General features: G+C 44.3%; 1 protein-coding gene across 4 annotated transcripts in view; it reads left to right on the top strand.

The window, feature by feature from the left end:
- MTUS2 (microtubule associated scaffold protein 2) overlaps positions 1-24,135 on the top strand; it is a 491,119-nt gene that overhangs the window by 444,765 nt on the left and 22,219 nt on the right. For all 4 annotated transcript variants that reach the window (XM_034758688.1, XM_034758689.1, XM_034758687.1 and 1 more), the window contains 3 exons: positions 9,020-9,234; positions 17,652-17,757; positions 23,133-23,206. In XM_034758688.1, the coding sequence (XP_034614579.1) occupies positions 9,020-9,234; positions 17,652-17,757; positions 23,133-23,206 (395 nt within the window). The remainder of the gene's footprint in view (positions 1-9,019; positions 9,235-17,651; positions 17,758-23,132; positions 23,207-24,135) is intronic.

Genomic DNA, 24,135 nt, shown 5'->3' with positions numbered 1-24,135 from the left:
TAGGAAATACATCCTGAAGTACAATCCAGATCATCTGAATTTACAGGTGTTTAAAAACACCTGTGCATAATACTGCTATAGATGTCTATGGGACAAATTGTGCAATCCTTATTCACAAAAATCCCATCAAAGTCTGAGAAATAAGGCCTGCAGGATTTTTCTGTTTATCTACAACGGTCAGTCAGAAATAAGGTTAAGGAAAAGAGAGCCCATATGTAATATAAAGATACGTGGATCATAATCTCTGAACAATGACTGTAGAGCCAGTCCTCTGATCAGAAACCGACAAACTGTGAGGGAAACAAGGTGGGTGAGATAATAATATATCCTTTATTGGACCAACTTCTGTTGGTGAGAGAGACAAGCTTTCAAGCAGCTACACAGAGCTCTTCTTCAGGTCTGGGAAAGGTACTCAGAACTCACAGCTAAACACAGGTGAAACAGATTGTTTAGCATAAATAGTTAACACATATTGTAAGAGACCATTGAAGGTGAAATGGCCAGTTAGCACCTCTGCAATCATAGGACAAAAAATTGTGGGGGGTTAGTGGGTTACAGATTATTGTAATAAGCCATAAATCCAGGGTCTTTTTTAAAAACAGGATTTTTAGTGTCTAGCAAAGTTATGAATTTAAGCTCCCAGGCTCCTCTTTTGAAGGTGTTGCACACGTTTCCTTTGAGGATGGGGACTGATAGGTCAGATATAGAGTGATAGTTTTGCGAAAACTCTTTGCCCTCAGATAATAGGGTGTTTTTGTCTTTTATCATTTTTCTGTGTGAATACATGTGAGAACATAATGAGTGTCTGGTTTCACCCACATAGTTGTTATTTATTTAATTCACTGGATGCGGTATACCACATGTTGCGATAGACATGTGCAGGATCCGTGGATAGGGTTGCAAATTTTGGTTGCACATACTCATGGAGTTTCATCACATGACATAATCTTTAATAAAGATTAATCTTTAATTTCTGGAGACTCCAGGACAATCCTGGAGGGTTGGCAACCCTACCCATGGATCTTGAAAGGTGTGTTGGATGGTGGGGGGTGGGGGGAGTTTGATCATCATAACAGTGGGGATATGACTGCAGGTTTTGCATCTGTTGTTCTGTCAGGGGCTGGTGCTGCTTTGAGTTGGTGTGTCCTGGCCTGGGAGGAGCTTGCTTCTGATGATGAGCTTGGAGAGGTTGAGGGCATTGTTTAAAGGCCCAAAGAGGGGGACTAGGAAAGATTTCTTTCAGGATGGGGTCCCCATCGAGTATGGATTGTAATTGTTTAATGATACCCCATATGGGTTCCAATGTGATGTTGTAGGTGACAACTAGGGGTGTTCGATCGGAGATTTTTGGGTTTGGTTTTTTTTTTTTTTTCATATTGAAGCAGGTTCTCTCGGTTCTCTCAGAGTATTTGGGTGACAAAAACACCATATCTCCCAACCAACCCGGCTACAACAGCACTGCAACCAGGTCAACTATATGAGTGGTTACACTGGCATCAGCACTCGGTTTCGCAGTCCACTTGAACATAAAGGCTGGGTATAAAAATACATTGCTCAGTTAAGTTTTATGCGAGAGGCGCAGGAGTGACATTCCATTGGTGACATTTAGCTTTTCCTTGCATTGTGAAGTGGGCCTGCATTACATTTTGATTGTCTGTTGCACACAATAGTCTATAGGCCATTCACCAAGGGAAATAGCATCAGTTTGGTGCTAGGAAAGCTGTGGAGCAGTGATGTCAACTCTGTGATTTAACCTGGAGCAGGTTGTCATCCTAGTAAATGTCATTTTATATCAAAAGTCCCTTCTAGCCTGGAAAGTACAAGTGAAATATCCACCGGGGAAAAATCCAACCTGAAATCCTCTTGATGGGATGTAGATTTTGTTTTGTTACCATGTTAGTGACTGTTGCAATTTCCAGGAGCTGCTAAGTTTTAGAATTTTTGCATTAGTTTGGGCACATATGGACTTGCTGTTTGTTACCAATAAACACAGCCTTCGTCCTGACATTGACCTTGTGCTGTTGCACCATATGCATTGTGCTTTGGACTCTCTTCTGAAGCTTTGTACTATAAAATGAAGCCCATGTCTGTTTCCAAAAGTGGGGGCTAGGGCATTCATTTTCATAGTGAAGAACTGACTGTTAAATATGGGTTAACAGACCAACCCATAAGCAAGGCCATTCCAGCCATAAATCACTGGTTATTATTATCTTCTTTTCATTAAATATGTGTAGGGCCCCATTGTGAGTTTGATGCCAGGACCCAGGCTGCACTAGGAAAACCCAGGAATAATTCTCAGACAGAATTCTTCCTGGAGACTCCCAGGGAGCACATGATACAGCAGCAGCTCTGCCACCCCTTCAGTGGGTGCCACATGGATGCTCCTCTCCATGCCCAGAAAGCTCTGGTAACCAGTGCAAAGGAGATAAGAGAGATGGCCCCACCCTACCCTCTGAGCTACCTCTCTAGGTTAGTTAGCACCTGCAGGGGTAGTAGCAGAGAGAAATACCTGTATTCCCTAGTAGTTTTGTGTCTGGACAGTAGGATTGTGTCTGGAGCCTACAGAGAGGCACAAGGGAGGGAAGGGGAGGACTCCTTGTGTTCTCTGCACTTTCCTCTTAATATGCCCCAAGCTCTAACCAAATCACAGATGGTCCTTTTAAAATAATAAGTGTCAGATCAGTCCCAGGTGAACTTCAAATAATGCTGGTCCAAATTATTTCCACTTAATGTTAATTAGGAATCCTTTTTCATTTCCTGAAAATCCAAGATGTGACAACAAGGAAAATGCAGAAATGTGGGACCATATGTAGGATTACACATGCATTAAATATGGACCTTATTTAAAAGGGGGGTTGATCTGATAATGCTATATGCTCAAGAAGAGATCCAGAAAAATCAAAGAGCATAATTATGATCTCAGTTCTATTGCTCCTACTGCACACAAAGATCCAACAATATTTTGAAGTTATGGGGTGTGGATCTTCTAAAGGGGAGAATGGAGCTCCTAAATTAAAATTCTCATTTTACCTGTGGTATTTAATCTGTCTGCCTATCTCACCTAATCTATATCTGTAGGTATGTACTGCATCTAATCTAAAAGGTCACATTCTCAGCTTGTGTAAATCACTATAGCTCCACTGACTTGCTCCATCTGAGGAACATTATATTTTTTAATTTGCCATCTGTCACCGCGACAGTGAAGTGCTGGGGTTTCAGGCATTTATTTCACATTGCTCATGTTTGCATTTGTGTTGCAATTTCCTTATGTTAAGAAAAGCAAAAGCTCAGTGTCACAATACCAGTGACTCACTAGCTGATAGCAAGATCCATTATCATAAGAGCGGCCATACTGGGTCAAACCAAAGGTCCATCTAGCCCAGTGACCTGTCTTCGGACAGTGGCCAATGCCAGGTGCCCCAGAGGGAATGAACAGAACAGGTTATCATCAAGTGATCCATAGAATCATAGACTATCAGGGTTGGAAGGGACCTCAGGAGGTCATCCAGTCCAACTCCGTGCTCAAAGCAGGACCAATCCCCAGCAAAATCATCCCAGCCAGGACTTTGTCAAGCCTGACCTTAAAAACCTCTAAAGAAGGAGATTCCACCACATCCCTAGGTACCCCATTCCAGTGCTTCACCACCCTCCTAGTGAAAAAGGTTTTCCTAATATCCAACCTAAACCTCCCCCATTGTAACTTGAGACCATTACTCCTTGTTCTGTCATCTGGTACCACTGAGAATAGTCTAGATCCATCCTCTTTGGAACCCCCTTTCAGGTAGTTGAAAGCAGCTATCAAATCCCCCCTCATTCTTCTCTTCTGCAGACTAAACAATCCCAGTTCCCTCAGACTCTCCTCATAAGTCATGTGTTCCAGCCCCCTAATCATTTTTGTTGCCCTCCGCTGGACTCTTTCCAGTTTTTCCAAATCCTTCTTGTAGTGTGGGGCCCAACACTGGACACAGTATTCCAGATGAGGCCTCATCAGTGTCGAATAGAGGGGAATGATTATGTCCCTCGATCTGCTGGCAATGCCCCTACTTATACAGCCCAAAATGCTATTAGCCTTCTTGGCAACAAGGGCAAACTGTCAACTCATATCCAGCTTCTCGTCCACTGTAACCCCTAGGTCCTTTTCTGTACAACTGCTTCCTAGCCATTCCATAGCCTAGTCTGTAGCAGTGCATGGGATTCTTCCATCCTAAGTGCAGGACTCTGCACTTGTCCTTGTTGAACCTCATCAGATTTCTTTTGGATCAAACGTCTAATTTGTCTAGGTCCCCACCCTACCCTCCAGCATACCTACCACTTCTCCCAGTTTAGTGTCATCTGCAAACTTGCTGAGGGTGCAATCCACGCCATTCTCCAGATCATTAATGAAGATATTGAACAAAACCGGCCCCAGGACCAACCCTTGGGGCACTCCGCTTGATAGTGGCTGCCAACTAGACATGGAGCCATTGATCACTACCCGTTGAGCCCAACGATTTAGCCAGCTTTCTATCCACCTTATAGTCCATTCATCCAGCCCATACTTCTTTAACTTGGCGGCAAGAATACTGTGGGAGAGCGTATCAAAAGCTTTGCTAAAGTCAAGGAATAACATGTTCACTGCTTTCCCCTCATCCACAGACCCAGTTATCTCCTCATAGAAGGCAATTAGGTTAGTCAGGCATGACTTGCCCTTGGTGAATCCATGCTGACTGTTCCTGATCATTTTCCTCTCCTCTAAGTGCTTCAGAATTGATTCCTTGAGGACCTGCTCCATCATTTTTCCATGGACTGAGGTGAGGCTGACTGGCCTGTAGTTCCCCAGATCCTCTTTCTTCCCTATTTTAAAGATGGGCACTACATCAGCCTTTTTCCAGTCATCTGGGACCTCTCCCAGTCGCCATGAGTTTTCCAAGATAATGGCCAATGGCTCTGCAGTCACATCTGCCAATTCCTTTAGCACCCTCGGATGCAGCGCATCCGGCCCCATGGACTTGTGCTTGTCCAGCTTTTCTAAATAGTTCCGATCCACTTCTTTCTCTAAAGAGTGCTGGTCACCTCCTCCCCATGCAGTGCTGCCCAGTGCAGTAGTCTGGGAGCTGACCTTGTTCGTGAAGACAGAGGCAAAAAAACCATTGAATACATTAGCTTTTTCCACATCCTCTGTCACTAGGTTGCCTCCCTCATTCAGTAAGGGGTGCACACTTTCCTTGACCTTCTTCTTGTTGCTAACATACCTGAAGAAACCCTTCTTGTTACTCTTAACATCTCTTGCTAGCTGCAACTTCAAGTGTGATTTGGCCTTCCTGGTTTCATTCCTGCATGCCTGAGCAATATTTTTATACTCCTCCCTGGTCATTTGTCCAATCTTCCATTTCTTGTAAGCTTCTTTTTTGTGTTTAAGATCAGCATGGCATCCATCCTCCATCCCCCATTAGCAAAATTAGTGGGCTTTCTATGCAGACCTCTACAATTGCTTTGTATTTGAGGGATTTTTTTATCGTGTTGGTTTGTGGTTTGTGTTTGAGAGTTACTTCTAGTTCAAAAAGTGTCATTTCGTAGCCTATGCCTGTGTGTTGTGCAATCTCATTAAAGAGATTGCTGAAGGACAGGTTTCATTATAATTCCAATATAAAGCTTGAGTAGGTTTCAATTATAATGAATACAGACCTTGAAGCTTGATCTCATTGTACTTTGGCTCGTTGATAATTTCACACAGCAATGGAAGCTAACACAAAATGTAGCTCTGTATAGTCACGCAACAAAATAATAAGAGAGCGTTTAAAATTATAACACAAAACCGCAAGAGAAAAGAAACTTCATCTAATGTCCATATAAATTGCTGATCTTCTACTTCACGTACAAGGCATGTAATAGGACCTCATACATTGCGTATATTGATCTTGCAGAATTATTGGTTTTTCCCTCCCCCTGTAGGGTGCAGAAGACTTGGGAAGGGCAGAAACTCCATGTCAGTGCTTTCAAAAACTATCAGATGGAGGGAAACACACTCAGAGAAGCAGCAGCCACCTGCTCCCTCCAGTCCTGTGAAACCTCATCTGTGCAAAAACCCATAGCCAGGGCCCTGGATTTTGATAGGGGCATGGTTGAGTGAAGGTAGTGGGACTGGGGGATCAGCTGCTGTGCATGGCACCATTCCTCCAGGAAACCTGCTGGCAAATTCTTATGGAAGTTAATAGCGACCCTGAAATCATTAACTTCCACAAGTTCCATTCCATGCTGTCAGCCCCCACCAAAGGGGTTCCAGGGCTCAGAGGCAGGTGGCAGGCCTGGCAGCCTGGCTCCGGATCAGCCATGGTGCCATGGAAGAAGAGAATCCGAAGAGTAGCACAGAGGGGCAGATCACCTGTGTAGATGCTTCAGGATCCATGAATCTTAGAACATCAATGCCTTTGGGCCCTACTGCAGTCAGTAGAAAGATTCCCAGGGACTTCACTGGGAGCTGAATTACACCTGGTAGGGCCATGCCTCCAGGCCTCTCTGCAATTGCCATCCCACCAGCAAGACTAGGCCTCAGGAATTCAGGAAGTACAAACACACATATTTCCCTGGATCACTTTCCCCTTCCCATGGTTCTTCTGCAGAAAGGAATGAGGGGAGGTGGTGGAATCCTCATCATTGCAGGATTTTAAGAGCGAGGTTAGACACAAACTTGTCAGGGATGGTCCAGGTTTACTTGGTTGTGCCTCATTGCAAGGGGCTGGATTGATGACTTCTCGAGGTCCTGTCCAGCCCGACATTTCTATGACTCTATGAATGATGAGGGGATTTCTAGAATACATAAACTAAAGAGGTGCCTCTTGGTGAGGTCTTCAATATTAGGCTGAATACATTGGAAATAGGCTGTCTCTTGAGATTATCAGTACTTCCTGCTTCCAGATGGACGGAAATCCCACATTAAAAGCCTTTTATCCTGATGTTTCAGTACTTATGCTTATGGTTCCAGCCAGACCAAGAGCTGCAAAGGTTCATGGAAAAGGGTGTGTGTGTGTGTGGGTGGGGGGAGATTCAAAACAGGTTAACTGAAATTTTTCAACCCTCAAACACGGTTTGGTTGGGGAGTTTGGCAGAGATCCTGGTTAGGTCTTACTTTATCCAAACCCCAAATGAGACTGTGTTTATGATTTATTAATCTTTGCCTTAATCCATTTTAAAGTATCTCTTTAAAAATAAAAAGTATCTGACACCATTGCTGTAACTAAGGCTATGTCTGTACTGCCCACCACATGTGGCGTCATGTAGGATATGGGTAGCTACGCACTTCAGGGAAAAGAAGGCTGTGTCCACACTGAAAGTGAAAGGCTGTGGCAGGGGGGAGGCAGCGGGGAAAGGCTCCGCCATCTCCCTGCAGTAGGAAAAGGCTCCAGCAGTGTAGATGGGGAGGCACAGCTTGGGTGAGAAGAGAGCCGTGTAGGATATTTACCCGGGTACACACCCACAGGGTTCAGGCACGTCTTTATTCTACTCACCTAAGCAATGCCTCACAATCTACAGTGCTGTTTATAGCCGTGTTTGTACTGTATGTACTCTACAGGCCGCTGAAAGTAATGCACAGTGTAGATGTACCTTATTTGACAAACTAGTGCTACCATGGCAGCTTCTGCATGAAGAATGAGCTCAGACTGATGACAAAGCAAAAAGGAGAAAAGAGCATGAACAGTGATAAAAGTAGTAACCACTGGTTTTGGCAAGTAACCTGAGTGAATCTGACATGGAAATTATAGAGCAAGTGTGTTTATGAAACAATATGAGCCTTGTTCACAGAGAATTGCAACAGCATCCACCATTCTAATTTAGGCCATTATTTTGGTCAGCAATCTCGAGATTTCAAAATGGGAAGGCAGGATGGGTAACTAAATTGGTGCAGCCAGTCTCATCAGAAGCTGCTGCTTCTTCCAAATAAGCTATGCCTATGGGTGGAGGATCTCCGATAGATCAATGCCATAATACAGTTCAAAACACATCTGTTTCCTTGCTTCACTAATTTTTTTCTAACTTTAAATTTCCTGTTGATTTCAATCTTCCCCTACTTGAGAGATCTCAAAAAAAGTTAGCAAGCTTGCTCTCTCCATGGGTTCTATCCAACTTCACTCAGCTTGAACCCAGACATGGATTTTGAAACTCTCCGGTGGTGCAGATGGATGAAGAAAACAAAGAACCATCCACACCATTTACGTACTCAGAGCTTTGGAACAATATCTGTATGTTCCTATAGCCAAATTCAGGCCTGGTGGAAGCAGGTTAAACTTCATTGACTTCACCGGCACTTCTGCTGGAGTTGCACCCAGTTACACCAGTTCTGATATGGCCCATTAACTCAGAGGAATAATAATAATGATGGATCATGAGAGTGTAAATCCCACCATCGCTTGTTGCCTTAAATGTTGCTCTTACATTTATATTCTCTAGGTCCATGAAACACACAAACCACTTAATACAAAAACAACTTTAAAAAGTGGGCATTTGTTTCTTCAAGCTCTTCTTTTTATATGTGATTTGTTGCTGAACCAGGTCTGTGCTGTTTAGTTTCTTTCCAGGCTCCAATTTTTCATGTCGATAGAATGATTTCTAACTGTGTCTCAGCAGAGAGCAGTGGAAATCCACTTCTTTCCTATTAATTGTTGTTAGACAAAGCATAAAATCAGAATCAGAAAACAGAAATACAAATTATGACATCAGAAAGTTAGACTCATATTCTAGATCCAGATTAACACGTATGACAGCAATAGAATTGCCCTCCCTAAGGCAACACATAATGCCTTGTTAAATCTGTATTGTGAGTTGAAATGTCTGTGTGTGCATCTATGGTAATCATTTCTGTATCTATTGCAACTTTGTTATTATTTGTTAATACAAATAGTACTGTGGTGATGCCCAGGAGCTCCAGTCATGGACCAGGACTCGACTGTGCTAGGCACAATACAAATACAGACCAAAAAGATGGTCCCTGCCCATAGAGATTACTATCTCAGACTTTACCGATTGTGCTGTCTTTTCTCCACAGCCCTCAACACAGCAAGATGTGAGAAATTACAAAAAGAGAAGGAGGAACTGGAGAGAAGGTTTGAGGAGGAGGTGAGGAAGCTGCATTGGCAACAGCAAGAAGAGCTGCGTGCCCTTGAGGAGAGGTTGCAGTTACAGTACAGGGGCGAAATGGACCTCTTGCAAGAGGAACACAGACTTCAACTTGTGAGGATCAAGTGTCAGCACCAGGAACAGGTCAGCAATAAGTTATTCATGTTAGGGGGATAGAGCAATGCAATTACAGTGCAGGTTACTGTCCAGCTGAATGTTGTGACCTTCTTCAGTATGAAGACATTGTAACAAGCTGATAACTAGTAGAAGATCCAAGTTTCTTACCCTTCCTAGTCTAAAGAAAAGCACATACTTCTGACTGTACAATGCCTTTCAGTCACACATCCTAAAGTGCTTTACAGATAACTCACTTGTGCGGTACCAAATATAAATATTGGGCCCCGTCCACCACCCTTACTCACAATGAGCAGTACCGTACCCCATTGATTTGACTGAATCTACATGTTAAGTAAGATACTTCTCAACGCAAATAAGGGCAGCAGAAGCTTGCCCAGTTATATTTCAAATTACAGATAAAGTGGGGCAGAGCGGTAAAGTGACGTACCCAATGGCACATGTTTTGTCAACGACACAGGATAAAATCCAGATTTCCTGACTTCTGTTGTTCAACCATTAGACATTATTGCCTCTAACTGAGCACATAACTTTGACTATGAGCCTCAAGTATTTCTCCTGCTTTTCTTTCCTAAATAAATGGGATTACATAGCATATAGTATTTTTAGCCTTATTTTTTAATAAGTTAACTGCATGGCCATTTTAACTCACATATGGGCCTACTACTGTACTCGTGTGTAGACCGTGGTAGAATTGGACATGCTAGCAGGATGCTCTGCTGTGGTTTATGGAAATGACTCCTTCCATTGACTTTGATTAATTATTCATATTGCACACAATTAACAATTGACATGGTTAAAAAGATTTCAGCCTTGACAGACTTTATCCAAAGACTAAAGGCAAATCGACACTACAGCGCTACATCGGCACAGCTGCACCACTGTAGCCCGTCCGGTGAAGACACGCTAGGCCGACGGGAGAGCGCTTGCCTGTCGGCAAAATTACTCCACCTCAGCAAGAAAGAGAAGCTATGTTGGCAGGAGAGTGTCTCCCACCGACACAGCACTGGCATGGACAGCGCAAAACTTGCATCTCTTGGGGGGAAGCTTTTTCGCACCCCTAACAATGTACATTAAATGGACTTAAGCGGTAGTGTAGACCTGCCCTAACCAACGCTATTCATGGAAGGCTCTTCTCATTGTAATTTCTTTATCTTCATCATGTCTGGGTGGAATCTAACCCTGAAACCTAAGAGACAGACTAGTCCTGTTGCCTGCAGGGTCTCGTGGCTGAAATTTCACATAGGGATGCATGTACGGTACTTGGATTCTCTAATATGTATCTCATAGTTTCGTGTTTGGAGCAAAAGCCTGGGACTCAGAATTCCAGGGTTCTAGTCTTGGCTTTGCCTCTGAAACACTGAGTGATCTTGGGAAAGTCATCTAACTTTTCTGGCCCTGATTCTTGTACCTTGTGTAGTCATTTGCAATTGTGTGAGGTGAATGTAAAGCACTAATCAATCAGAATGACCCTGACTTTGCACAACAGTAAATGGCTGCATAGTGGTGCAAGACATGAGAGTGAGACCCAATGTCTCTGAGTTCATCTGTCTGTGAAATGGGTAGGATATTATTCACCTTCTGTACCTCGTGTGTGGTAAAATACTTTGAGATCCTGGGAAGAGAGTACGAGTACAAAGTGGGGAGATGATGATTTTATTTTTATCAAATGGTTCCTTATGGAGGCTCAGAGTGTTGGCCTGGAAGAGATGGGGTGCTGCACCAAGTTATGTTGATATCTACTCTCCTGTCATCTGGATGGTATGCAGAGGAGGAAAATGGTGGAAAACTTGCATCTAGGACTCACAGCCAGAGGGTCCGGCACTAGCGTTGTCACGATTAGAATTGGGCAGGAAACAGTCTTCCCGTCCTGCGAAAATTGTTAAGATTTCAAAGCATCGGGTTGAAACTGAGACCTTTCAAAATTAAGGAGAAAGAGAGAGCGAGCCATCCTAAAATAGCATATAGCCCAGTGGCTAGGGCACACCCTTGGGACGTGGGTGACACAAGATCCTGCTCTGAATCCCAACTAGCTCTAGCCAGGATAACTGCATAGCCACAAGCTCTCCAGTGTAGCTTAACGCTGAAAAGGAAGCTTTTTGTTTGAGAATGTACATAAAGAATATCCATCTTCCTCCGTTTCTAGCCTGAAGATGTTTGTTCACATGTTGTTTATTTTTTTTCCCCTCACAGTCAATGAACTGCTAATCTCTTATGGCAGATTCTAGTTAATGTCTTTATCAAGGATGTTTTCCTTCTGTCTCCTATGTAAGGTTTGATTCCTTTGTGGCGGGGATGGGAGTGCTCTCGCTGGGGTTTGACCATTCTGAATTGCTAAATCCTTTTATAGTTATTGATCTTAAATCCTTCCCAATTGTGCTGTTTTACCCAATGCTTTTGTCTGAGTATTGATTTCCTAGTATGTGGTGGGAAGTGTTGTGAAAGTTTGAGTCAAAAGCTCTTTGTGTTTTAAGCTAGAGAGTTTCCTTATCTTCGCTCTTAATCTTTTACCATCTATATTGACCCGTACTTCGTGTTGTTTTTACCCCTTTTATGTTGAGTCATTTTTGTTGGCTAAAGATGTCTTGTTGTGAAGTCTATGTACTATCAGACATTACTGATTGTTTGGGAACTCATAGGTGAGGTTTTCAATTGCTGAGGATTTAAGCTTTGGGGTTTTTTGTTCTTTGTTTTCTTTGCAGTGCTGTGTTTCTATTTATTTCTTGGGCAGCTCTTAGAGATATTGGGCAGGATGGTGCTTTGCTGTTACTCTAGTTATAAAATAAGCTGACTCAGGTCAGACAGGTTGTGCTGGGATTGGATTCTTAGCATATTTATCTTGCTCGTTTCCCAGTCTGTTATGGTTTAATCTGCCACATTATTGCCAGCTGAAGCAATGGGAAATAAGTCTGTGTCATTCAAGGGTTGCAGTGTCCCATACAAAAATATGAATTAGTCTTCAGGGCTGTTAGTCCAACACTAAGTTAAATCAAGATTTTTTTAAAATCCAAAGTAAAGTTGTGTTCCAGGTTTTCAAACATTTTCTTAACAATCTTACCCATGTACAGCACTCTCCAGCTCATTACACTTCTCCAGTTTGGGCCTCCTCTCAATATTTATTCATTAGTAAATGAATTAATTAATTTCATGGAGGAGAGGTCCATCAATGGCTGTTAGCCAAGATGGTCAAGGTTAGGGTGACCAAACGTCCCATTTTTAAGGGGACAGTCCTATATTTAAGTTCTCCTGCAGGTGTCCCAACTTTTTCTTTAAAAATGGGCAAATTGTCCCATATTTTCTGTCTGTCCCCTGCCCGCACCCTCCATCAGTACTGGTGAGTCCTGCTGCTGGCCGAATCCCTGATCGCCAGCCTCTTGCCCACCAGCGGTGAGGGGGGCGTCCAGTGGCTGACGATGGGGGTGGGTAGTGCAAGGCTGGTGGTGGGACAAAGCTGCAGAGCACGGGGCCAGCTTCTTCCTCTGCTGGTCCTTCAGCACAGCCCTCGCTGGGTGCCGGCTCTTGGCTAACAGGGCCCCACCCTCCATCCCATTTCCGGACGGCACTGGCTGCACGCTGCGGTGGCTGGTGAGTGTGGGCAGGCATCAGGCGGCGGCCAGTTACGTGTCGTCTCTGCTGCCCATCCATCGGTCCTTTACGTCCTCCCCTCTCACTGTTCTCTCCCTGCTTTGCCCCTTCACCCCCCAGCCCAGCTGCTCCTCCATATCCCCCCCGGCGGGATGCATCCCGCTCCCAGCGCTGCACAGAGAACCAGCCCTGGTCGGAGCACTCAGCTCACCAACAGCCTGGCCGGCAGGCTCCTTCCTTCCCCCACTGCCTCGGGCTGGGCCAGCACCCTGGGAAAGCCAAAGACCCTCCGACCTGGGGCTCTGGCCAGGAGGAGGTGAGCCCTGTATGTGCCAAAGCCGCACACAGCACTTGACACAGGGAAGCCTCTCCACACCTCAGCTAAGCTCTGGAGTGGCGGGTGTGAGGCGATTTCCAGCCTGTTCGCGCCCCAACTCTGCAGTCTCCACAGTAGCACCCCAGGCAGGGGCGTAGCACCCTCTTCACCTGCGCCTCCTCCCCACCCAGGAGCGGGGCTGCTCCGTCCCCTAGGCACCCTCCTCTGCTGAGCCACCTCTCTGGCTGGGTTCGCTGAAGCCACTGCAGTCAGGTTCCCTGGGCCCTAGTGCACAATGCATCATTAGGGTTTAACCCTTCCTGCCCGCACTGTAGTGAAGGGACAGGAGGCAGCTGGGTTATGTCGGTGGCCAGCAGCAGCCTGGAGGTGATAGCTGCCTTTGACACTGTGCGGGCAGGAAGGGACAGTCCAGTCACAGGTGAGCTGGGGGGGGGAGGGGAGGAGAGATGAGATCTGCAAAGAGACGGGTCAGGTCATCCCTCCTCTCCCCCCACCTGCCCACATCTGGAAGCAGCTCCCATCCCTTCCCTCCCATACAGTGTCGAAAGGCTTCTGCTGGCCACATTCTGGTTTGAACCCTGGCTGAAATCTGGGGAGGGGGGCATGTGACCCGGCGTGCCCCCCCATGCGTGGCCTCAGGAAGATGCGGCACCAGGTACCAGGAGCGGCGAGTCCATCCCAGAGGCCCAGCCAGGCATGGAGGGCAGAGAGCACCAGACAGGGAGGGTCAGGTCGGTCGGTCACCCACCTCCACCCATGTGAGAAAGGTGTATGAGAGTGAGGTGTGTGTCGCCTCTCCCCATGTGAACCCTAAAGCCTTAACGATAAGAAGGTAAATAAACAGCATCCGAGTACGCAGTATTTCTTTTTAACAGGGGCTCAGTCAACTTGATGTTAATTTGAATGTTTGTACTGTGTAGTTCTGATTGATTGCCTTTGAACTCTCTTGAATACAAGTAATTTTACCAGGTGTCCCGTATTCAGCATAGGAAATATGGTCACCCTAGTCAAGGTTGCAACCTCATGGGCTGGATGTCCCTAAGGGTACGTCTACACTAGCCGCTGGATCGGCGTGTAGTGATCGATCTATCGGGGATTGATTTATCATGTCTCGTCTAGACACGATAAATCGATCCCCGAACGCACTCCCCATCAACTCTGGAACTCCACCGCTGCGAGAGGCAGAAGCGGAGTCAACGGGGGAGCGGCGGCCATCGATTCTGCGCTGCGAGGACGCGAAGTATGTCAATTTAAGTTGATCTAAGATACGTCGACTTCAGCTACGCTATTCTCGTAGCTGAAGTTGCGTATCTTAGATCGATCTCCCCCTTCCCCCCCAGTGTAGACCAGGCCTATGCCTCTGACCGCTAGAAACTGGGACTGGATGACAGGGGATGGATCACTTGACAGTTGCCCTCTTCTATTCACTCCCTCTGAAGCATCTGGCATTGGCCACTGTCAGAAGACAGGTCTTCTGAACCACTGGTCTGGCCCCACATGGCAATTCTTACGTTCTTACGCCTTATAACTCCTTTGGGAGGTAGTTGTTACAGATAGAAAAACAAGGTTAGGTGACTTTGTCAAGATTAACGAGTGAATCAGTGGTAAAGCTAAGTTTAGAACCCAGGAGACCTGATTCCATGTGCGAAAGAATCTACCTACTATGAAAAGTGGCAGAGAAGGCTACACTGGAAGAACAAAGGGAGCCAGAAGGAAAATGGGTATGGAGTCAGAAATGTAGGCTGGGCAAAATCCATGGAGAAATTTTTGAAAACTAGCTTTTTGGCTTTATTGAGAGGGAACCTGCCAGTGAAGCTGGTGAAGAAAGGAAGTCTGCCTCCTGTTTCCTAGATCTCAGAAGATTAGGGATTTAGCATAGTCATTCCAATGCAGTGGTGTTCATACAGAAAGCAAGTAAGGCATGAATAACGATTTAAGCAAGTACAAGGTAAAGAATTCTGGCAGTGCTTCAGAGGTGGTGATAGGCTGACAAACAAATAGAATAAATACCAGGGGAAGGGGCTGATGGTATTCATGCATCAGTACCAACTCACTAAGCCACCCAGCCCTCTACTCACTCACTCTTTAGATCTCATCTCAGCAACTAAATCCCACTTTGTTTTATGAATAATTCTTAACCATAGCACTGTCTCTTCTCATGTTATCATCAAGACAAGTTTGTATAATTTCAAACTCCAAACTAAATGTATATTTTTCATTCTAAATGTAAATCTTATATAATTTAATTAGCAATTTGGCAGCTGATGTCTGAGCTAACTTTGCTATTTTGAATGATTAAATGTAGTAAAACATTTATTCTTATCCACACTAGTTCTGTGGCTCTGTCTTTGTTCTTTAATCTAACATTAAGTGTAAATAAAACATCTGTGTGCATGAAGCAACTTCACAGTGAACAGCTGTTTCACTATAAAAATACAATTGTTTGATACACCACATTACAAAACAATGCAAGAGAATCTGTTTGATTAGGGAATGTGATCATTATAACTCACAAAGCCCAGAAGACTAAGTGACTTATATAGTCCTTTATATGTGGCAATTAGAAGATTACTCTGACAGAGTCTGGTGGGCCCGGAAATTGGAAGTGGGATACAGATCTTTTCAGCATTAGGTCATTGGGTCAATAGTGGCAAGGACTCATTGCCATCTGATGGTTTTTCATTAGCCTGTTATGATGTGAGTTGATGGTACTAGTCCATTTTCATTAGGACGGTTGTCCAAATCAACAGAAACCACCATCGCAAGTGGTACTACATGGCACCATTGTAGACTAAGGTTTGAACAAGCCTGGAGACCAAACAAAGAGGCAGTTCCTCCTGCTCCAGGTTAGAATGATTTGGAGAAGCTTGTCTTGTCACAGCTGGTGATGTGTCTGTTCCATAGAGATGCCAGGTCTATCAGTCTCCAGGAGTGCCAACCTGGCACCTTTCAAGAACACTAACTGCATTCAAAATGTAAAGTGCGGGGGAAACCACCGGTAAAAGAGATTGAAATGATTCCAGAGTCTCATGTGGTAGATTAATTGTATGATCAGCGCTGTCACAAGAAACAATGTCGCTGTAGAATCCTTGCAATAGTTAATCAGAATGAGATGGTGATTATTTGTCACCGGACATGTATGTATGAATATTCAAAAGGTTGAGGCTGTTTTACTTGTTTTTTTATGAGCATTGTGTTTCGATAACAGATACATGGCACAATCCCATCATATTTGACTCGATGCATATCTCTGGTGCTAAGAATGAATCTCAGCTAACTTAAGAGGTCTTGATCCTATGTGATTTATTCAGACAAAACTCCCATTGGTCTTATTGATATATATATTTATTCTTTATTGTCTTTATCATATCAAAAATAAACCAGTGTGTGATCCACCAATGGGAGCTGAAGAATAAAGTGCACTTTGTTGAACCAGTTTTTTTAATATATTCACCTCCTTGCCTATTCAGTCACTGGATTGGCCTAATATTGCAGTCAAGTAATTCTATATTCTCACTCCTGGGTCTCCTGGCCACAAGAAAAATTTGGAATCTGGCTATATCTTATCCACACGCCCTATAATAAAAGATGTGAAGGAACGATCCATTGATGCTCCTTACACAAAACCAATGGGTGTGTTATCTGCATGTAGGCAGTGGAAAGTTTTCCTGTTCTATATATTATCATGTAGCTTTTGTCATTGTTGTTTGCATCAGTAAGTTACTGCACTGACTGAACAACAGGAAAGCTCTCGGTAATCAGACGTAAGAGAAGACGAAGGGAAACTTGCTGATTTCAGTGGCATCTCAATGATTTATTTCTGCACCAACTTGAAAATGCTTGTGCATATATTAACAAAGGGTATCACTGACTTACTGGGATTGGATTAATAAGCATATGAGCATTTTAGCTGGGAATAGGAGTTTGTAATGATGATTCTCTAAATAATTATTGTTCCATTTTATATTTGCCGATAGCTATTATTTTCATTGTTTTTCTATAAATAAATGCTAAATCTTTTTGGCATCTTCCATTGAGGTTAATTCAAGGTCTTAAAATAAAAATAATTGTAGTAGAATACTATGAAGGGCAATAAACCCAGGATATCTTGGAATTGGGTCTGTTTATCAGATCATACGGGAGAGTCTGGTTTGTTAATAGCATTTCAGTTTATGGGCTGCTGAAGTTTCTGAACACATAAATGGCCTTGACAAATGAAAGGTTTTCAGCCTGTGTTGTTTTTTTTTAATACCACTGTTGTTAAGTTGCATTAAGTTGCAAGAGCAGCAAAGCAGGCTGTAGTGCTCACATCCCATCACTCGGGGAGTCATAACACACTTCCTGCAATTAATCATTACACTTGATAACATAAGAATTGTTGCCCTCAATCTGTGTCATCTGTAACTTTCCAAGTCCCTGGTGTTTTCTGATAGTTCCTCCCGTTGGTGCTCCATAGCACTAATATTTTTCTGTCCATAACTTCATTTTGTTGTCTTTTGAACAGGTAGAAGATATTTCAGCCACTCATGAAGCTGCAATGTTAGAGATGGAAAACAGTCACACAGTTGCCATTGCAGTACTCCAGGATGATCATGACAACAAAGTTCAAGGTAATGCTGGGACACTTATACATATGGAGCCATCCGAGTCCTAAAGTTGGGAGTGCTGTGAGATAGGCTTGAAGCTCCTTAATCCCAATCAGATGATAAAATCACAGTTGGCTGATAACCCTGGCCTTCTAATTTTGGACTGAATTCTCACTATGTAGTTGCACTGTAGGGAGGCCTTAAAAGGAGGAAACAATATTCCACAATGAAACCCTATAAAACTTCATTGGCTGTCTTTGCTGCCAAGGACGAGAGCAGAAAAGCACCTCAGTACATGCATAACGCTTAAGATAGGGATTGACTAGAAAAGGCAGAACCCATGCCTTCCGATCGCTCAGTATACCCCGACATCCACGCCAGAACACAAGAGGACTCCAGTCACTCTTGATGGAAGCATCATTGTTGTAGACATTTAAAATTAGACTGAACCCACTAGTAAATACAGGGCAGGGAATAACTCCGCACTTTAGAGTCAGTGCTGCAATGGGCAGAGGTTTGATTTTACCAGGTATAAGTTAAGGGCCATTGCTCTGGGCGCCACCGTAGTAGAACGGCTGCTCCCCAACACCTCCCCCTTCCTGAGCAGCCAGTATCAAAATGCAAGACATTACGCACACCTTGTCATTGCAGAGAGGCTCCCAGCAGGCACATAGAATCCAGCCCAGTTTAGTCACCGATTCCTCCCCTTCGTTTTGTAAAGCTGCGTGCCAGCTTTTCTGTTACACCAGGGGCTTCAGTGAGAATAATGTCATAAGCCTAAACATTACTGGCCAGTTGTAGGGATTTTATACTGATTGATGTGGTGTATAATAGATACCCTATCATGTGTGCAAATGGTTTTGACCTCTGAATAATGAAAGGACAATTGTTTTTATGGCAACATGGTTACAGCCTTAAACTAGACATTGTTGGTGCTAATGTCGAGTTGGACCCTGCAAGGTGACACCTGCCCTCCACTCCCTGGGGGTTAGTGAGAATTGAGAGGTACTCGGGACCGTGCTCGGTCAGGCTCTTCGTGAAATGAAACGTTAGTTTTAGCTAATTGTCTTAGGCTGTGAAGGATGGTGAGCATTAACTGTGGAGACAAAAGGAAGGAAACGGCTGCTTTGGAGAATGCAGCTGTGACATGATTTAAAATGAAGACCCTGATGCTAATGGTGTTATATATAAGCCCACTGGTGAATAGTATTAAACACCTATAAAGGGAGCTAAAAAAGGAAGAGGTTAGTGCTGCAGTGCACTTCAGACAGAAATACTGCATCGGAAGAATCTTTCACTTAGATTGGAAGGAACTGTCCTGCTGTGACCAAGCACTGGAATGGGTTACCTAGGCAGGTGGTGGAATCTCTTCCTTAGAGGTTTTTAAGGTCAGGCTTGATAAAGCCCTGGCTGGGATGATTTAGTTGGGAATTGGTCCTGCTTTGAGCAGGGGGTTGGACTAGATGACCTCCTGAGGTCCCTTCCAACCCTGATATTCTATGATTCTATGAAACTGAGAACAACTTCAGGCCTGATCCCTCAGCTTCCCATAGCTTCACTTGACGGCTTTCTGCACCACTCAGGATTGCACAGTATAAGAAGTCTGCATTATGCCAAATGAGATTCAAATGCATGACTCCCTTTGAAGTCACTGAGAGCTGCATAGGTGCAACTGAGGGCTGAATTCTGTCTGTACTGGTGATATTCCCAGGTAATGAAGATCCAGAACTTAGGGTAAAATTTTCAAAAATGTCTTTGTCTTAGAAGCCTACATCCCATGTCAAGAGAGATACAAACACTTAGAAGCCTAAACATTATTGAAAGTCTATAGGAATTAGGTTTCTTAGACCTGCATTTTAAAGATATGTAGATGTTGCTCCGCTCAGCACTGTAATACCTCAAGACTTAGGAACCTAAGTTTCATTTTCAGAAGTGACTGAGGCATTTAGGAACTTAAGTCCACTTGAGTTTCACTTTTGAAAATGAGATTTAAGCTCCAAAATCACTTAGGCCTTGCAGTGCTGAGCAGAGCAACACCTAAATACCTTTTAAAATCTGGGCCTAAATAGACCTCTTTTGAAAATAGACATATGCTTCTTAGTCACTTAGACACACATGAAAATTTTACCCTCAATCCTTTGCCTTATTGTTGTGTGTCCATGTGATCTGATCAGACAGGCACTTCAGAATAAAACACAAAACACATCAATTTTCTTGTGTGGATTGATATTCAGTGGATACCGCTCTTTCTTACACACACACACACACACACACACACACACACACACCCCAGATGCCTATTATTTAAATAACTATGTAACGGCATGGCACCCCACCTCTCCCGAGCACCCCTTCTGATTGAGTGTGTCTGCTGTCCTTAAATAGTTCCGGCCCTGGTATCGGGCCATACCCCCAGGGTTTCCTGCCTGGAGGCAATGGTTTTGCCCTCTTAGTCTATTCTGGTTCCTAGCTCCCCAGCTGGGACACTAAGTAGTTCAGTTCCTTTTCTGGGGGTTTATTGTTGTCTGATTGTCGGCCAGCTCCCCGGTGGCTATGGGAGGGACCTCTGGCCCACCCACTACTCCGGGTCCCAGCCCAGGGACCGTAAGAATAACAGCCATGTGCCATCGTGTCTCTAATTACACTGCTTTCCGTTCCCTGGGCCACTTCCCCAAGGCTCCAGCCTTCACCAAAGCTTCACCCTTACCTCAGGGCTCATCTAATTTCAAACCCAGCAGCCAGGCAGGAGCTTTTCCTTGCTCCCCTGGTCCCTGCCAGCACTGAGCTGTCCATGGTGCTGCAGTTCCCTCTGGTCAGCCAGGAACACCATCTGCACTCCTCTAGCTCCCTGGTTCTCAACCAGGGGTTTGCATACCCCTGTGGGTACACAGAGGTCTTCCAGAGGATACATCAGCTCATCTAGATATTTGCCTATTTTAGACCAGGCTACATAAAAAGCACTAGCAAAGTTAGTACAAACTAAAATTTCATACAATGACTTGTTTATACTTCTCTATATACTATACACTGAGATGTACATAAAATATTTATATTTCAATTGCTGTAGTTTATAATTCTATGTAAGACTACGATTTAATCACAGGTATTTTTAGTAAAAGCCATGGACAGGTCACGGGCAGTAAACAAAAATTCATGACCCATGAACTATCTATGACTTATACTAAAATTACCTGTGATTAAATCTTGGGGGGGGGAGTGCTGAGAAGGTGTGAGGGCGCTGCTGGGGGACATCCATGGGGGGGCACTGCTGAGGGGGAGGGCTGCTTCTGGGGGGGCGCCCAGGGCCAGTGACACCAGCTGTCTGGGACTGCGGACTGCAGCTGCTCCGACTGGACAGCCAGGGACCGCTGCTGGGGACCGCAGACCATGGCTGCTCTGTCCAACTGCCCAGGGACTGCTGCTAGGGACAGTGGACCACAGCTGCTCTGGCCTCTCCAGGACTGCTGCTGTGGGCCGCAGTAGCAGCAACTGGTGTGGCTGTTCCCAGGGCTGCTCCAGCAGCGGCTGGTGTGGCTGTCCTGGGGGGGCCACCTGAGCAGCTGGCCCCAAAGCCACCCGCTCAGGTGGCCCTGGGGCCACACTGGCCCCTGCAGAAGTCACAGAGATCATGGAAAGTCATGGAATCCATGACTTCCGCGAGCTCTGTGACAGACACAGAGCCCTAATGATATGGTAAAAACGAGAAAGTCAGCAATTTTTCAATAATAGTGTACTGTGACACCTTTGTATTTTATGACTGATTTTGTAAGCAAGTAGTTTTTAAGTGAGGTGAAACTTGGGGATATGCAAGACAAATCAGACTCTGGAAAGGGGTACATAGTCTGGAAAGATTGAGAGCCACTGCTCTAGCTCCAGCATGGAACTGGCTTTGGCGCTGGAGCTTCTTTTATATGGCCCTCCTGCAGCCTTTCTGACTGGCTTCTTCCCCTGCAGCCAGTCTAGGCTACTTGGAGGAGTCCTCTACTGCTCCTTTCCTGGGATGGGCGTGGCAGGACACTGAAGCCTCTAGCAAGGGGTCTCTTGGCCTAGTCCACCCTGTAACACTGTTCTAGATTTTTCTATTATCTTCCTGAATTAAGTAATATTGCTTAGGTTTGTGCTCAGCCTTTTAGAAACATAGTTCAGAACCATCTAGTCTAGTGGTCCCCAACCTTTCAGTGTGGTGGGCGCCGGACGACTAGCCGCCGAGGAGCGCGGCCGCCGGAGAAGCAGCCGCCGAAATGCCGCCGAGAAGCAGCGTCATCAAGAGGTTTCGCCGCCGAAATGCCGCCAAGAAGCACCGGGCATTTCAGCGGTGATGCTTCTTGACATTGTTGGCGGTGGGGCACTCCCTTGTCAGTAGGTGGGCGCACATAGATGCTCCGGCGGGCGCTAGGGCACCCGCGGGCACCGTGTTGGGACCACTGATCTAGTTTATGTTAGTTGAACTGTGCAGCCTGTTTCTTCATTCTATAGACAGAAGATAGTTTGCTATCTTTTAAAATTATTATTCCTTTTGAAAACAAAACTGTTCCCTGATTGAAGATGTTTTTAACTATTCAGCTACTTTATTTTTCAATGATGGAATTCCAGTGTTACTACTGAGGCATGTTCTGTCAGAAACTTTGTGCATTCTTCTCCTAACACAGGTTTCAAGTACCCTCTGGTGGATGAAAATGGCATTGCACCAGTTAAATTGTAATGAACTCCAAGCATTAGTGAACAAGGCTGATTGGAGAGAGACGATTTTATTTATTCAATCATAGTTTGCTACAATTGGTTTAGTTATTAAAATTTAATCTACTTCTGATTATTAAATCATAGTTGGGTGACTTATTCCAATAATTATAAAAATAATCATATAATACTTATATTGTACTTTATGATCTTCAAAGTACAACATGCTTATTAATTAATTAACCCTCCCAGTATTTCTGTGAAGAGTCCTAGGTAAATATTCTTACACAAATTTTTGCAGATGGGGACCTGGAGACACATAAGAGATTTAAGGCCCAAACTTAATATTTCCACTCATTTGGGGTACCTCAATTTTTGATGCATGCCTGGAAATATGAAGAGCCTAGTTTTCAGAGGTATGAGCACCCATCATTCCAGTCAGACTCAGCAAGAGCTGTGTGTTCTCAGTACCTCTGATTACAAAGCCCTCAGAAATGGAGGAACCCAAAATCAGTGGATGCTTTTGAAAATTTAGGCTTTTGTGATTTGCCCAAGGCCATGCAATGAGTTATTGCCTGGCTCCTAGGCTCTACTCAGTCCACTAGAGCTGCCTTCTTAATAAAGTTTAGTTCATGTTAAGTAAGATAAATGTACTCGCTGTCCGTGATTTATACTGTTTGTTAGACCCATTTAGCAATGTAATTTTTATGGATTTTCCCTAGAACTGATGTCTGCCCATGAACTGGAAAAGAAAGAATTGGAAGAGAGTTTTGAAAAACTGCGGCTGTCACTCCAGGTTAATACTTTCGTTGTGTCCAAACCCCAATGATGTTGCAAAACTGTTCATTATGATAGCACGTTAGTGAAATGGAATTTTCTCCATCAGTCTGAGGGCACGGGTGCTGTATAGTTACTGACCCTCAACTGCACGGCGTTCTCGTAAGGCAGTTCCCCGCACACTCATTGGTTCTGGATGTCTGATTTACAAAATTACCATGCCGATAGTTCTCAATAACTATAGTATGTGAATCCCTGCACTCTGATTGGCTAATTGCCATTATTAGTCAATCAGAGTTTAGGGATTTGCATAATTACTGTATGATGATTTTTAAATAACTGTCCAGCAATTATGCACATTTTATCTGTGCCGATTGGCTAACCCCTCTGCTCTGCTTGGCTCTTTTGCTCATTCTTTTCAAGCTGTATGTTAGCTACAAAGATGCCTCCTCGGCTTCTCTCCCTCCAGCGGAAGCAGCAAAACGCTAAATGTGCCTGAAGGAGAAGAGGCAAAACCCCAAAAACAAAGAAATTGCAGATGAGGAAATGGATTTTAAGAAGTTTTTTAAAAACTGTTTTGATTCATTCGCCTTCTTCAGGCCCATCTTGCTCCCAGCAAAATGAATGGGAGCAGAATCTAGGTTTTCCTATCCATCCCAGCAGGACTCTTGTCCTCAGAATAGTTTTATATACCAATTTGTAAAATAGTTTTCTGAAGCAAATCTCCCCTTTTGGTTCTGCAGCTCTAATCTGTCGCTTGCACTGTCCTGTCTCTGTTTACCTGGCACAATTTCTCTCCATAATGACCAGCTGAAAATCAGATCAACTTAAAATGGTTATAGTAAAATTCAGCTGTTCTGGTTCTCTAGACTGAGATAGAAATCCACCGGGGAAAGTGTGTCCCTGTGATGCAGGGTAAATTTGGAGCTCTTGCATGAACAAGTAAAG

This window comes from Trachemys scripta, chromosome 1, assembly GCF_013100865.1.
Source record: "Trachemys scripta elegans isolate TJP31775 chromosome 1, CAS_Tse_1.0, whole genome shotgun sequence".
NCBI classification, from domain to species: Eukaryota; Metazoa; Chordata; order Testudines; family Emydidae; genus Trachemys; species Trachemys scripta.
This window is presented reverse-complemented; position numbering and strand designations above follow the sequence as displayed.